We start from the raw sequence: 16,910 nt of genomic DNA on the forward strand, positions 1-16,910 counted from the left end.
TGATCGTTTTGGTCATTTAGGTTAGCATTTACGTGCTTCAAGCAAGACTGCGAGAACATTCTCCGCTGGTTCCCATGACCCCTAAAGGCAACCAAGCCGTTGCTGTAATTAAAGCCAGTCCTTTCTTGTGTTTTAGCTTTAAATTGTTATGACCAACAAAAAAAAAGAAATGCGGGGCCCCTCGGCTTTCCTTCTCTCGTTTGTGCATGTGCGTGTGCCCATGCTAAGCTCTGATAAACGGTTATTACAATTCTGAAAAATATGTGAGGGACACACCAATTAGGCACGCGCAAGTAACATTTCCGTTGTAGGAGGCGCATAAATGGGTGTCTTTTTTTTTTTTCTTCCTTCCGTTGCAGGCAACATGACGCTGCGTCATCGTGCCAAGAGGAGATGAGTTCATGTATCGATACTCACCCTGAACTAGAAGGTATGGAAAGACTCTACAATGCAGTATACGAAGACGCCTGCAAGGACGCGAACATGAAACTACTCAAATGTAAGTCGCTTTGGTAGCTTTCAGGCAGGAAAGCCTCTTGTGTGCCGTACAAAAAGAAAAACTATCGACGCGAACACTTTAAATGACACATCACGCTATGGCTCCAATATCCTAGCCCCGTTGGTAGCCGCAAGGCAGTGCTATAGGGTGCTAACCACGGAGTGGTGTTTCATGCGTGTTTTATGCTTCACGGGACACAAAACAAACATTGGGGCCCCGCCTTGCTTCCAAAAGCCAAAAGGCCTACTTCGCGATTGACATCTTTGGTACACAAGTTGGCTCTGTATACCTTGTACAGGGTCGCGTAGTAACCGTCCCAAGAAACGAATGTGTTCTGTACGATTATACCTACTGTCCCATAAGTGAGCTCGCTTGTGCCAAAAGCTACAGTTATTTTTAAATCGAGTGCAATGCGCAGCACGCGGATTCAAGTAGTGAATAGTTTTGTTCTCCTTAAAGAAAACGGCCATACGCAAAAAGACTACTGCTGATGCCGCGACTCACGTTGGTCATTTCTTCTACTGCGTAGCTTTCAGTTTCAGTATAAGTTTACTAATACAAGTTCAAGATACAAAAATTGATTACAAATGTTACGCAGGCAAGGGTCTGAAAGTGAAACGACTGCTGCGGGATCCTCGGTTAAAAAAGATTTGCAGATATCTGCACATCAAAACAGCAGCAATTTTTAAACATATGAGAACAAAAGTACACAATGCTGTACCCAAAAAAATACTTATATAATAGAAAATACATACAATCCTATACACAGAAATTAATTACATAATGAAGGTAGCCCGAAACATGAAAAATATAACAGCAAAGCACATAAAGGTCGTTGAACTGTTTATGCAAAATAAAAGTTTTTAATTGATGTTTCAATGCATGCAGTGAAGATCATGATTTAAGCGAACAGGATAAGTCGGTACAAGGTTTAATCGCTGAAAACGATTGCGCCATTTTTCCATAGTTGGTGTTACATTTCGGTAGCAGAAAGTTAAATTTACAGGCAAACCTAGTGCTGTTAGTATTAGAGAGCAATGTAGATACAACAAATTTATGCGCAAGCTGTCGCGCAATTTAAAGGACAGGATGCAGTTAGCCCGAAGGAGTGCGGAAGCACTGGAGTGAAAGAAACTGTTGATATTAATGCGAATAGCCCGGTTGTGGATGTGCTGAATGCAAGAGAGGTGACAGGTATATGCAATTCCCCAGGGTGTAATACCGCATTCGATATAATTATGTATGAATGCAAAGTACAAATGCTAAAAAAGTATGTAAAAATTATCAAATGTAAAAATATATCAAATGTATAAAAAGCGAAAGTATATTAAATTTTTTAAGTCGGCTTTCAACAGGCGCTTGAAGCAGCCAAGGGTTGCATTCCTGGGCCTCTTCTAAGGTTGGGAATGCCGCTACAGATGTAGAAACCCGGGCCTTCTTCGTAGTAACGGATTCTAAGAAATCAAACGCTATTTCCTCGAATCAAATACAATTTCAACCAAAAGTTTCATCAAATATTAGGACACCCTTCCTGCAATTAACCAATGTTGCAAAAAAATCTTTCGTATAAGACATTTTTCCAGCTGCCTTGTTCTCAGGTTCAGCAAAACACTCTCTCGTCACAACGCGAGCTAAGAGCATCTGGAGATTCGCAATGGGATTTCTTCGCAATTGCGAGGTTTACCCGTTTTAATGACGAATAGGAGTGCGGAAAACGTGGATTAAAGTGTACAACCTGAAGCGCCAAAACTAGTTATATAACCATTGTGGGAAGGCCACGCCTTTCCAGAGAAACACGTAAAATGCGCGCCACTTGTACGACGTGCGTCATCGTCACGGAACACGTTCAGACTTGAGAAGGCCAAGCCCAGTGGTTGTCCGCTTCAGGCAGCTCATTTTAGCTGGTGTTCTTTTAGCGTGCATTATTAGCAGACTGCGTCATTTACGTTCCTGAGTAATCTAATGGTTCTCGAAAGACGTCAGGAACTAGAAAGAAATTTTTGCCTTCAATTCGCCGAGTTGGTAGCGCACGGTGCATTTTTGTACGTGACAGTTACTTCGTAGCGGATGGAAATTTTTCTGCGTGTTGGGTGACCTCCACGTATAAAATTACCATGGCTTCTAAGCCCAAGTTTGCCGCCTCCTATCCCTCTCGCACTAAAGAGCCTACCGAACGCATAAAGCGTATGCGCTGGCTGTCATACGAACGCCGCAAAGGCGCAGCTCGTGCGCTCACGTGATATTTTCTGTACAACACAACGCAACCTTCAAGGAGTTCTAAGGCATTCGCCTTAAAACCACGACAAGTTAACCCTTGTGCACCCATCATTGCAATATGGTTCAACGAAAACACGCACATTATGGCAAAATTAGTTCAGTGCAGTATGAGATCCTTTTCTTCCCTTTTTGTCTCCTCAGTGCTTTAACAAGTACTTTTACCTGATACTGTATAGCTTAGCGGCTAAGGTTCTGCGATACTAAGCTCTAGAACTAGGAGGTTCGATTCCTGGCTGCGGCAGCAGCATTTCGGTGGGGGCGAAACGCAGAACCACCAGCGTATGTGCATATGGGTTCATCATTCTGTGTGTGCTGTGTCATGTGCCATCTTTCTCTCTCTCTTTCCTCTCCATCTTTAAATCTCCCTCACCCTGTTCTCATGTGTAGGGTAGCAAACCGGTTTTACTAAACTGGTTAACCTCCCTGCCTTTCCTTCTCTGCTATTTCTTCTCTCTCTTTCAGAAACTCTGGTTGGTCCAAATTATTCGGGAGACGCCCATTACGACACGTGTCTTAAATCACGATCTTAGTGCGTACAAATTCACCATAAGTTAAATAAGTTAAAAGTAACCTCAAGTTGTCCTTTCAATGAGACGCTTGCAAACTGTCCTTCATAATTATACTTTCGAACGGTCTCTCGTATCTTGTCCACAGCATCTGTCCGAATGGGTGCGTGCAGTCCGCTCCCACTCATCGCGGCATGCCTGCGGAAACAAATGGACCAGTTTGAGACTTCCACAGAGGATGCCAAGAGCAGCTGCGAGTGAGTAGCTGGGTTTATTAACCACGCTATCTCGCTAAATTAGTTAGTTAGTTATACTGGGTTTAATGGCGCAAGAGCAACTCAGGCTAAGCTGCGCCAAACACAAGGTGTTCTATTATAGCCAGTATCTCTAGAGCTTATCTAAAAAGCCGCTTGCTTTCAAGAAATTGATAGCGTTACATAGGGGAACAAGTGGATCCTCTCCTAGAATCAGATTCGGGTGCATAGGTACTTGACGCTTGTAAAACTCTCTGAAATGTTTTCGTCTTTCTGTTTCAGTGTGTGGGCACGTGATTAGAATATGTGTAACTGTTAATGGCTGTTGACATTTTCCACATTCCGGCATGTCTTCCCCTTTGAGCAAGAAGTTGTGAGTGAGGTGGGTGTGCCCAATGCGGAGTCGGCATAGGATAACCTCAATGAACCGTTCTTGGTGACGGCACGACTTCCATTCTCCTACCGTGGGCTTCATTAGATGCAGTTTATTACTCGTGCAGGAGCCCCATTGTTGCTGCCATTTTGAAGATAATGCTACGCGAATGTTACGGAGGCTGTCATTAAGGGGAATATGTATTCTCTTAACCCATCTCTGTGCTGCTAGGGACGCACATTCGTCTGCCTTTTCGTTGCCTGGTATCCCTATGTGGCTTGGTACCCAACAGAAACGAATAGCGACATCCTCGTTACTGGAGATAGTGTGTAGGATATCACCGAGTAAAGGTTCGCTCTCCGATCTTAAAGGTAGCGCCTTTACTGAACTTAATGATTCCGTGTAAATGATTGCTTGTCGGTGTTTCTCGGTGATGATTTTTGTACTGCTTCCCATAAGGCGTACATTTCAGCGCTGAAAATGGACATGAACTCAGGTATTCTAACACTGACAGCGCTTTCTTTTGTCACAATCCCAATGCCTACATGGTGTTTTGTTTTCGAGCCGTCTGTGTATATTTCGGTATATCCTTTGTATTTGTCCTGAAGTGCACGGAATTCCTATATTTTTGTTAGAGTATACGTACTGACAAGGCACTCAAGCAAAATGCCGGAAATGCTGTAACCATCTGAACGGCCCTACCACGTCCCGTATATTGAATTTCCAAATGCTGTTGTATATTTGAAGACGTGCTTTTCTTGCGCACTTTGGTTTTCTTACTCTGCGCGCAGTCATTTTCTAGCAGACGTTCAATATTTTAATAGATGCAACTGCGCAACAAAGAAGGTGGTTTAGAGTGCCCACCGAACGATCACGCCCAAAGGCTTTATAGCGGATCTGCACGATGGACTAAATCCGTATTTTTCCGCGACGGACGCCGCATCACGGGACCATACGCACGCCGCACATTCATGCCGTCCGAGGGTCGTCCGCGACCCTCACGGGCTGAAAATGGCAAACTGTTCTTAGCATCGGGATTTTGGCGGTTCCACGCTGCAGACTTATCTTAGAATTTACTTCGTGAGTCTGGCAACACGCGCAGCTTCTTGGCATTTTTTTGCATCTGCTGCACCGCAATCCATGTCACTCGTATCTGGGTACACCCTCACCCCCCCCCCCCCCCCCCCAAGAAAAAAAAAAAGGTTCGCTGGCTGATAGCTGCCAGCCATCGCGTTCTTCCACGGTCCGTATTTTTCTTTTTCTTGTACTTGTGGCCGCTGCTGCGGAGCAGAAAAGAAACGAACAAACTTACTCTATGGCCTCTAAGACAAAGGCAGCAACGTGGCCTATACGGTGCCTTGATGCGCGCTTACTCCGCACGCATCGAGGCACACTGACGCGTCCTGCTGTCGCATTAGTGTTGCCGTCCTGCTGCAACAACATCGAGACCATGTTCAGCCAACACAGCCACACTAGCAATGCCTACAGCCCACAGGACTTCTGTGTCGCTCTCAGAAACGCTGCCGAATCATCACAAATACATTGCTGTCGAAGCTTCGGTACACAAATTTATAGCAAACACTATAGCGTCAGTTTGAAACTTAGAAGCCACATTGCGCACGGCACCCGCTTCGGTGGTACTGCAACGTTTATTTTTTCACGGTCGTCGAGTGCGCTTTAGCCCGAAGGGCGGTGGCATCGCCGTCCGCAGAACAGTTTTCCGCGGAGCCATCAGTCGTGTGCATGCATCATTATGATATGCATTGATGCATCGTCACAGTGGGTCGTCCAGCCATCCCTCACGAAAGGAGCTGGCCGAACGAACAGCGCGGTGGAGACATGTTTCTTAAGATTTGTGCGGTCGCCGTTTATTGTCCGAATGACCCAGCGATTTCGCCGTATTTTCATCGGAACACTGTCGAATTTGCTGACGCGAATGACACGCAGCAGTGCATTTATCGATGGTAATGGTATGGTCGCGCTCTCGTGAAAGTGAATAATACGGACACCCGAAGCGTACTTTGTTAAAGAACAAACTCTTCATCGCTCTTTACCGAGCGAACTTGTACCCACCAGTACAAAGAACGCCCACAGTACAACCATAACAGCATGTGTTGTCTTTCAATTCTGGTGTACGGTGAAAACACATTGGCTTTTATACCTGCGTCATCATACATTTCGACGTGATCACTAGTGCTCGAGCATCTTCCAGAATGTTCACGGCTATTTACGTCATGCATGAAATCTGAATAGAATCGTTGATAACGCTTCAGACAACTCCACAATACATTATAGTCGGTGAAAGCGGTATCATCCTGAAAACTATAAAGTATGCATACGTGTCAATATAATCGTACAATGAGGCAATTTCTAACGCGGCAATTTCAGGTCGATTCAATTATCTCCATTTCATCGAACCTCAACCCCGGTGAAATCGACAGTTTTGTATTGCCTGTTTTGCTGCACAAGCTGAGAAGTGCAGAGACTTTGCTGCAAGCGTCTCAAAAAGAATAAAGAAAAGAAGCATTGCAGCGGTCATTCTCCAAAAATTTTATGGGAAAAATATTGCAAGAATTTGCATGAGCGCTCCCCTATTTCGCTCACTGCCGAAAACACGTTAGCGTAAACCCAACTCTTACGTCCTCGAGAGAAGACATTCTTTCACGCATGCAGATAACTTTTGTTTTACTTTGCACACTGGTGAATACAGAATCTTCAATGTTTAACTAGGAGGAGGATGAAGGAAAAGCAGGAGGGTTTGGTCCGCTTTGCTATCCTACGAAAACCTCAAAAAGTGCAGGCATCTGAAGTGCACATTCATTCACTAAACGGCAGGAAGTGGAAGATGAAAGCTGCGATGAAAAAATCCGTAAAACAGGGGGTGGATGCTCGAGCCAACGTTTCGACAAGTGGACTTGTCTTCTTCAAGGCTGGAACTGATTTCCTTAGCTATCGTGGAATAGATTCGAGAGCCCTCTTAGAAACGTTAATGCCTGCTGGCTGGAGTGTATTGAACTTGTGAATAAGGTATGACTCTGTATATTTTCTGTCTCTTGGGGACCGGAAGTTTGACTGAAGTATGTAAAGTTTGAGATCTTCGAAGTTGTGACCTGCTACATTAAAATGCTGTGCCTGCTTTGGGTAACTTTTTCGCTGTGTCCGCGCGATGCCCGTTTAATCTAACATTAACAGGTTGTCCCGTTTCGCCAATGTACCGTTTTTGACAATATGAACATTCGATCATGTAGATAACGTTTGAACTAGTGCAGGTGAAACTAGATTTTATATGATGGACCTAATCACTTCCGGTGCTTTTAACTATAAAGTCATCTTGAAGGTGCTTACAAGTCTTACATCTTGGACGAGAACACGGTGTTATGTGGGCAGTAGAATGAGGGTTTACTTTTGCGTGCACTAACATGTCCTTAAAATTTTTATTGCGGCGATACACGACCTTTGGTACTCCGGGAAACGCTTTTCTAAGGCGCTTGTTGCTTGCCAGTATTGGGTAATACTTACGGAGGATATTATTTATGTTTGGTAGCGCATTTGAGTATTTGGTTATAAATGCTGGCGGCTGGTTAGGCTGTGCTACGGGGGCCCTTTGAGCTAGTGATGATTTCCTATCTAGTTGACATGCTTCGTTGAAGACCTTGTTTAGAGCATGATGCGGGTAATTTCTTTTAACTAATGTTTCCTTTAAGTTGTTTAAGTGGTGAACGTAGTCGTTGTCATCGCTACAGATCCTTCTTATACGCCTCGCCTGTCCTGCAAATATCCCTTGTTTCCAGTGTCGCGGGTGATGACTAGTGTAATCTAGGTATTGCTGGCTGTCTGTTGGTTTTCTGTAAAGCGTCGTCTTTAATTTTCCTGCTTCAATAGATACCGTCGTGTCTAGGAAGTTAATTTCACTGGAAGAATGGTGCATGGTGAATTTAATACTAGAGTGAAACTTGTTACAGTGGTCAATGAATGCGTTTAGTGTACTTACGCCATGTTCCCATATGATAAATATGTCGTCTATGTAACGGAGATAGGTGGAAGGCTTCACTGGACATGACTCCAACAGCTCCGATTCTAAGTGTCCCATAAAAATGTTGGCACATTCATTCACTGTCATCCACGTTCATTACGCTACCGTGCAGTGCGCCATGTATTTTTCGTGTCATAGGAATTAAGCATGCTGTGTACGCAATCGCTTGTGTTCATATGACGTCTAAGTCAATCCTGCGCACGCGTGCAGTGACCTTCGAGCTACACTCACCAGCTGCCTCACAATGCCAGGAGATCCGTGCCAGAAGAACAAGAAACGCCCCACGTATTCCAAGAAAACGCTGGCGACCCTGGTGGAGATCAAGGGCTGCAATTCCAACGAAGGGAACCCGCCCGTGCAAGGCGACGAGCCGCCGCAAACCCGTAAGCATTTTATAATCTCCGTAATGGAGAATATGCGCTTTATCGAAGCATGCGAGAGTTCATTGTTCGAGTAAAGAGAGAAAAAGCTCAATTCAATCACGAGAGGTCAACCTAGCAACACGATTGTCAAGCTACTCCTGGTAAGATGACAAGGAATGAAATATAGTGTGCAAAATATAAAACCAGAAGGCACATACGAACAAACAAATCTACGCACAAAAGTGATTTAGCTCCTAAGTTATCTACACGTTCTCTTCTTCTCCGTCTTTCTTTCTCTATTCTTTCTCTCCCCTTCCCCTCCCTCCTTGTTGGGTAGGAAACCTGGTTAACCTCCCTGCCTTTCCTTTGCCTTTCTCACAGGGAGGTTAACCAGAAAATCTTCCGGTTGGCTACTATACACCGTACACTGGAGGATTAGGGAAGAGTAATTGAAAGATGAGAAAGAGAGATGAGGGAAGAGAAGAAGAAGGAAAAAAGATGGCTGATCCCTCGGTCATAGGAATCGGTATAACATGAAAGTAAAACGTGTTGTCACAGAAGTAGTTAATTGTTTATAGTGCATCAGCATATGAGAGTTTGTACAATGTCTACTAATGTTTGGCATATATAGCACCGCTTGATGTGGACGCACTCACGTTGACGCCTAGTGGCACATCTTCCTACAGAGGACTAATGCCCATGATCATGATTTTACCCTTGCGGTAGCTGAAGTTGTCAAGATACACCTGGACAGCGCATATGGGGAATCCCGCGCAAAGATGGCTGGCATCAACAAGCACATAATAAGCACTCATACTCGATATGCGCTCCTTCAAAGCGTCGTGAAACGCGAAGAGGAACGCTACGCGCGTCGTGTCTTCCCTCTAGCCTCGCCGTTAATTCTCATCAGGGCGAGCGGGGAACGCGGTGCGACAGCCAGGCGAGCGTCGGAGAGCTATTTTTTTATATGTATGGATGCTATGAGCGAGGCTTGGGCTAAATCCACCACCTCGCGGTTCGTTAGAGCGTTGACGAAATTACACTTGTATTGGAAACGCGCCGAATGGGACGGTCGTAGCAACGGCGAGTTTTTTTTTTTTTTCGAGCCTGGTGGCATACATGTCGCCGCGCCCTTATAAAGGGGACGCTCATAGCATCCATCCATCCATCCATCCAAGAGCACTGTGAGAGGAAAGTGTGAAAGATAAAAGGCGCGGTCATGTAGACCCCGCAATGTGTTTGGTGGTAGCTCAATCGGCTAAACGCCCGCCAGCCATCGTCGCGGACCGAGTGGTCATGGGTTCGACTCCCGTCAACGGAGCTTTTTGTTATAGTTTTTCCTTTGCCATCTGATGGCGTTCTTTTTGCTGACGTATTTCCGTGACGGAAATACGTCATGAAAGTCTTGGTGGACCCCGGCATGAAACATTTTCGTGTTAAAAAGGAGAGAGGCAGTAGACTCAGCGTGTGGGACTGCACCACAAGTCAAAGGCGTTCGCACAAGCCCATCGTGCTCAAAAAGCACAAGAGTTCTTTCGCTGAAGCCTTGTGGGCCGTCGAGAGATGTGGACGGTGCTGCAGTAGCACCTGCACGGAAAGTGGCCGATCATTCAGTCGCCGCAGTGCCTTGGAACGTCTTTGTCTCTCTGAGGCAAAACGATGACAGTCGCACAGCAAGTGTTCGATGTTTTTATTGCGATAGCAATTATATAGACATTCTCGGCTGGATTTTGCCGTCGCCGTCGCCGCCGTCATGCACCGTATATGTATAAGTATATATATATATATATATATATATATATATATATATATATATATAATCCCAGACGAAAAATAATTCAGAAAAAAGCTTCCGAAGCACGGAATCGAACCAGGGACCTCTAGCTCCGCAGCGAGTGGCGGTAACCACTACGCCACGAAACGCAGACCCTGCATGTAGCTAACGGCGAGCGTTATATACACACCCTTTACCGCTGGGCGGACTCTGAGACGGCAGGCCCTTATAAGTGTTTCTTCATTACCAGCGAGATGGCGCTAGGAGCGCGACGGGTGCATTTAAAAGTCGTCGGCGAGCTCGCTCGCTTCTTCTTACATTTGCGCAGGGAGAACCTTGCCCTTTCGCTGTCTGCTCGCGCGGTTTTCTCGTGGTGAGGAGAAGAGGGATGTTTCAAGCTTTCACCGTGATGTCCGCGCTCATGTTGCGGAGCGTACGAAAGTCACTCGAGCTCAAGGGACGCCGCTAAACGAACAAACAGAAGATGAGCGCGAACTATCAAGTGTCACAGCTCGACACTTGAAGCACGCTAGTTTCCTTCGCTGCTTCGGCCGCCGTTGCAACAGGAGCGCTGTTCAAACTGAGAGTATCCATTGGCGAGCCTCACTTCGTATAGCATTACAGTTTCTTGCTATCGCATTCATTGATTCGCCCTTGCGGCGAAACTGTGACTTTTTTTCGGTGTCGCAAACAACGCATGCCGCACTGTCAATCCTTCCGTTTAACGTTTTATATGCCTTCGTGAAAGCAACTCGCAACCAAAGGCGATAGAGAAGCGAAGCCTCGCGTCGATGAAGGCCGGATGGAGGTCGGAGTTGTAGTGAGGGGCTCAGTTGATGCAATGTAGTATGCCATATGTTTGCCGCGTTCGATGCCGTCAGTGTGAGACTGCGGGCCAGTTGTCGAATCTGCCGAACAGCGTCTGTTCTTGAAAGCGCAATTGGAACGATGCTTGCTTCCTGGTGTGATGCGCAAGCAGCGTTATCTGCGGAATCATTTCCACTGGTACCGCAATGGCCAGGTAACCAATGAAATTCAATGCCGTGGCCTTTTTGTATTACGTGGTGGTGAAGTTTGACGGTTTCATACGTGAACTGTTCGTGACATCCGAGTCGGAAAACTGACCGCAGGCACTATAATGCCGGTTTTGAGTCACAAAACACAGCCGGCTTACTTGGTCTTTCAGAACCAATGAGTTCTAGTGCACTGCGCAGAGCCGCGAGTTCTGCCGCCGTAGACGTCATCACATCTGAAGTCTTAAGACGCAGAGTTACCTCTTGTGATGGTATAATCACCGCGGCACCAGAACTGGACGACGAAGTCTAGCCATCGGTATATATGTGCACGTGGTTACTGTAGTTTTCGTACAGTAGGAGTAGACTCAATTGTTTTAGTGCATGTGTCGGTGGGTCTGACTTCCTCCGCACTCCTGGAATCGTTAGGTGAACTCGTGGGCGGTTCAAGCACCACGGAGGAAACGCTGGCTTTGACGCAAGTACGTACCCCGCAGTAAATGATGAGCGATGTTTGCCGACAGTGGCACTATATGTCGTGCGGGGTCTTTCAGCAGCGAGGCTCGCTAGGGGATGGGAAAGGGTGGGAAGGGGTCCTGGCATAATGCCTGATCTACGTACGCATTGTCTCGGTGATAATGAGTGTCGTGATTGAGTAATCTTGAGCAGTGGCAATAGTTTCAGCCGTTGACGCGCTGCGGGGTAACCCAAGGCATATCTTGAGAGCTTGGGCTCGAATGCTCTGAATTGTGCGCAGGTTAGTCTTGCGGGTGTTGGATATGGCAGGTGAGCTGTACAGCAGGAATCCAATAAACACCCTGTACCGTTGTAGCGTAGAGGATATGGGCACTCGCCATTTCTTTTCTGCGTGGAATCTGAACATCTGACATATGTAGCAGTTAGCCGCTTCTTCACGTAGTTCACGTGCGTAGTCCAAGACAGGTGTCTGTCAATTATGACTCCCACGAACCTGTGGCTTCTGCTGAATGATATAAGTTCCCCGTTAATCGACATGCCTTAAGTAGACATTGGCTTCTGGGGGAATGCAACCACTGCGCATTTTCCGCAAGACACCTCGAGACCTTGTTTACAAAGGTAGCATGACGTCATTGTGGCTGCCTTCTGAAGGCAGGCGCGAAGCTGAAGCCGTGTCACACCTGACGTCCAAATGCAGATGTCGTCAGCGACGGTAGAAAGTCCTACTGTGGTTGGTAGGTTTTCGACTAGCCCAATTAGGGTTAGATTGAAAAACGTATGGCTTAGCACTCCTCCTTGAGGGACTCCTCGGCTACTGCAATACTCAGGTGTTGGGCCATTATCTGTGGTCTCGTACAGCTAACTGTACGTACCTGCAGACCCACATATATATCTTGCCACCAAGACCTACTGTTTCTAAAGCACTAAGGATGGCATTATGGGTGGCATTATCGTAAGCCCCCTTAACGTCTAAAAACAAAGCTGCCCACAGTCTCTTACAGGTCTTCTGGTGTTCGACATATGTCAACAGATCAAAGACGTTGTCTGTTGACGAACGGCCGTGCTTGAATCCGGCCATGGAACCTGAATAGATTTCATAGTGCTCTGAGTACCATTCCAGTCGTGTTAGAATCATTCTTTCCATTATTGTAGAGTTAGCTACACTGGCCTAGCCGAGCCAGTTTCGCACGCCTCCTCAAGAGGCGTGCTGCGCATGTGCGAGGATCAGTGATGTCACATAGCTGGCGCAGCGGAGCCGGCACCTCCCGCGCACTCCGCCGCCGGGCTGCACATTCCAGAGGAGTGACGTCGTAGCCGTGGCAGACGTACTGGCGCCGGCGCGCGCGCAGCTATTCGTCTTCGCTGTGCAGTCGCCGTCCGACACTGCGCTGGAGCCGCTGCCTCTGACTGGCGTTTGCCAGTGTGGTATAGCCATGGAGAAGGACAGCGCAAATGCTGCTCAACGGCGCAGAAGAGCACAGAAGCTTAACTCATCGGATCCCGAAGTAGTTGCCTGGCAAAATAAATATACATGTGCCACGTAATACGTATACCCTGTGTGTGTCATTGGAGCAAAGCATGATAATCAAGCTAATCCTAGACAATCACGAAAGCTAAGAATAATCAGCTGAACCTTTGCTAACGCTACGTATATCCTGGCATAGCCGAGCTAAGCCACTGCAACATTTTTTTCTCCCACACAACTGGCAAGCGCGATAGGACGGTATGAGGGATTGTCCAGACGCTATACTTGCCAGCTTTGAGAAGCGGAATGAAGCGACTTGACTTCCATGCTGGGGAAACTACCAGTCTGCCAGGAGTCGTTGTATAGGTGCAAGAGTGCCTACTGAGCTTCTTCAAGGTTACAAAGAGCACGGTATGTAATGCCGTCCGGACCTGGCGCCGAAGAACACCTGCACAATGGCAGTACAGCTTCTAGCTCATCCATATAAAATAGGCGCTCCATGCGGGGATCACGTGAGAGCAATGGGTGGTCGAGCGTCGCCGTCCTTTTTTTCCGTGAAATTTGACTCGCCGGCAATCCTTCTACAGAAATCCTTCTCACTACACTGTAGGTGAAGTGCCGGAGATTCAAACGGGTGTCGCTGATCAAAGGTTGTGCGAAGACCACGGACAGTTCTCCATATAAGCGATAAAGGCTTTCGCGGATCCAAAGCCTTGCAGATGGATACCAATCGTCGCGAAGCCAGTTTATCATGCGGCGCTGTATTTTCTTTTGAGTGCGTCTAGTCAGTCTCAAATCATCCTAGCACTTTGTGCGTCTGTATCTTCGTTGCGCACGACGGCGCATTGCACGAAATTTCTCCAAGTTCGATGTTAAAATCGGTGCGTGTGTAACTCGTCAAAAGCGAATGCTTGGTGTTCTGCAGGGCTTCCTTATCGCGGCCTCAAGGTTATAGGATGAGCCGTCACTACAACAGTATTCCATTAACATCTTCAATTTCGTCCGATCGGTGCATTGGAGGGCTCTGAAAGGCTTCGAGTTGGTGAAACTTTCTATCCTCAGATAAGTTGGAATAATGTCAATATGTTTGCCTTACTGTGAAAAAGAATAAGGTCACTTTCACAATTCTCGGAGCTTACTTATCTCATAGTATAGACAATTGCTCATCTCCATCAAACCACATAAATTTCGGGCGCTTACGTGGTATTTTGTTATGGACTCCACACCCGTGGATGATCACTGGTGATTTTAAAGACCATCATTTCCTATGGGGAAGCTCCAAGGTCAACTCTAGAGGGGGAAAGTTGGTGTCCTGTGTCTCGGAATACGAACTTTCCGTTTCTCGTGATGGAAGCCCTACATATCTACGTGGATCAGCCTACAGCAGCTTCCTGGACCTTACTTTTGTTTCACGCTCGTTTACCAGAAAATTGCACTGGTTTTCAGATTTGGAAACGCGGGGCAGTGACCACATTCCAAAGATAGAGAAGATTTCGCATTTAGGAAGCTTGTGACGCTCTACGCATTTGAAGCGCTAGACACATGGTGCGATTCGGCATCCGACCATACGTGCGACGCCGCACGCGGAACACCACGCTTCAGGACACATGGGCGCATAGGCGTGCGCAGGGTTCCCCTTCAGGGGCGGGGGGGCGAAGGTTCGTCGCAGCGCCCCCCCTCCCAGTCATGTCAATGTATGGCGCTGACATTGCGCCCCCCTCCCTATTATGTCAATGCGCGGGGCTGACTTTGCGCCCCCCCCCCCCCTCTTAGGTGAATAGGGGGGCGGGCGTCCCCCCTGCCTCCCCTGTGCGCACGCCTATGCATGGGCGAACGAGCAGTCAGCGCGCAGGCTTGGCCCACATACGACACCTCAGACTGCATGCTCGAAAAACATCGGATCCTTTTCATTAAGTACAAAACAAACAACCTTACACAGTCATGCTTCGTTCTCTAAGAACATTGCCAATGTAGATGATCCTTCGCGAGCGACAAACATCGCGACAGCCCACATTCACTCACGACTATGCGTAGGCCTAGCTAGGCGGGCGCTGTCGGTAGCGCCGATTGCGATCAAACGCGAGCTCATCGTCGAGCGCTTATTTTCGCCAACACAATAAATACTTGTACTCTTATATGACGCGTTTACATACGCAATCGGTTTTCTCGACGGCCTCGGTGGGAAGAGCAAAGGTGGAAGCGAAGCGAGTCGGTCCGCCGAGACGGCCGGTGGCCTGATGCCGCTGTTTACCTGCGAATTACCTTCCATTGCCGCTCGATATCTCACTAGTGGTTCGGAAACGGGTGTCGCCTTGCAGAAATGGCACACTGAAAGCATAATTTTATTTAACCATGAAATATTTTATGTTAGAAACAAAGGTGACTCAATGTTTTTTTGTTTTTTTTTATGCCAACGTCAACGGCGATATGCGCAAACGCCAGGCCGATCGGGGCCATCGGAGCGGCGAGGAATGGATGGATGCTATGAGCGTGCCCTTCATAACGGAGCGTTGACATGTGGGCCACCAGGCTCGACAATGAATCAGCGACACGGCCGCACGGCTACATTCAGCCTGTTGGATGCCCACGCGGCGTGCGAATCGTCTCCGCATGCTGTGGAACCTGTTGGACGTCTGTCAGATGCGGCTGTTGGCGCCAACAGCCGTGCGGCGAACCGCATCCGATTCCGCACCATGTGTCCAGCACTTGAAGCTAGGCGCTGCGCGGCAACTCGTGGACGCGACGCTACGCCGAGTCAACACGCCACGCGCGGACGCGTTATAACGCGCTCGTGTGGTTAGGGCGAACGCTGCCGCGTCCTCCAGCATTAAATGGCGACGTCTCAACTCGCTGGATAGTAAATTTTTGGAGTCCTGGACCTATAACGCTATGAATAGCTAAATAAAATGGGTAAATAAACATATTTATGCGTTTGTACACTGTTCCTTTCATTTTTACTCGTGAACAAGGGGGGGGGGGGTCATTTGATTCTTCCAACGAACGAACCAGTAGGGTAGCCAGAGATTTTTTTCGTGGAGAGGGACGGGGGGTTAACCACACTCTACGTATGTTTATACGTGCGGTGCGTGTACATATACACTTGCAAAATTGAATAATTTCGGAAGGCGGATGTTTGACCCCACCACTTGGCTAGGCCCCTGGAACGAACTTTTCCCAGTGGAGATAATGCAGCTCTCCAGAAAAAACGCGAGCCCACTTCCACCGGCTTTGCCTTTCTTTTTATAAATTCAAGGCACTGCTTTCTCTTTCCCACAACTCTCTAATATAATCCCCTCCCGCCCCTTCTGCGCCACGCCGGTCCGTTGAACCCCGCGCCGTTCGCGCGCCGCCGCCGATTTCTGACCGGCGCACAGGTCTACTACGCACTCTGCCTTAAATGGACTGACAACAGATTTTTCTGGACCTAGTTTTTTATGGCACAACGGAAAGCATATTCTCGATAGTGGTTAAACATGCAGCAGTTGATTCCAAAAGCACGTGGATAATTTGTAAGCACAATTTTTCGATCTGAGAAACCTCTAAAAAAGTTAGAGTTCCTCCTCCAGCAACGCTGAGAGCGATGCCGATAGCTCTCCTTTCAAACATTTTGTTCAACGCTTTATTTTCGCAGGAGTGAGTGTAACTGTGGTTAACCACTTTCATTTCGACATTTTCAATCGCTTTTCGAATACAAAAAGCAGGTAGAATAAGTTTTCAGAACGCTCGTCGTCGCTTGACGTCCCTCTGCCGCCTCGCCAGCCAGGCGCTCCTGGTATTTTTCCAACTCGTCAGCATATGCCGCTAGTCCCCTCAGTACCATAGCTCTACAGCTAACATTTGCAAGCTGCTGATCGTGATCATCGGATCATACGTTAGC

At 47.4% G+C, this 16,910-nt stretch overlaps 1 protein-coding gene across 1 annotated transcript in view; it reads left to right on the plus strand.

Moving 5' to 3' along the window:
- Positions 1 to 359: 359 nt before the first annotated feature.
- The window catches only part of LOC119386653 (uncharacterized), a gene marked incomplete at its 5' end in the record, with an annotated part of 44,642 nt that continues 28,091 nt past the window's right edge, over positions 360 to 16,910 (plus strand). Inside the window, 3 exon segments of the mRNA XM_037653935.2 lie at positions 360 to 499; positions 3,431 to 3,539; positions 8,153 to 8,325. Of these exon segments, the coding sequence (XP_037509863.2) occupies positions 360 to 499; positions 3,431 to 3,539; positions 8,153 to 8,325 (422 nt within the window).

Source organism: Rhipicephalus sanguineus, chromosome 3 (genome assembly GCF_013339695.2).
Source record: "Rhipicephalus sanguineus isolate Rsan-2018 chromosome 3, BIME_Rsan_1.4, whole genome shotgun sequence".
Classification (NCBI taxonomy): Eukaryota; Metazoa; Arthropoda; class Arachnida; order Ixodida; family Ixodidae; genus Rhipicephalus; species Rhipicephalus sanguineus.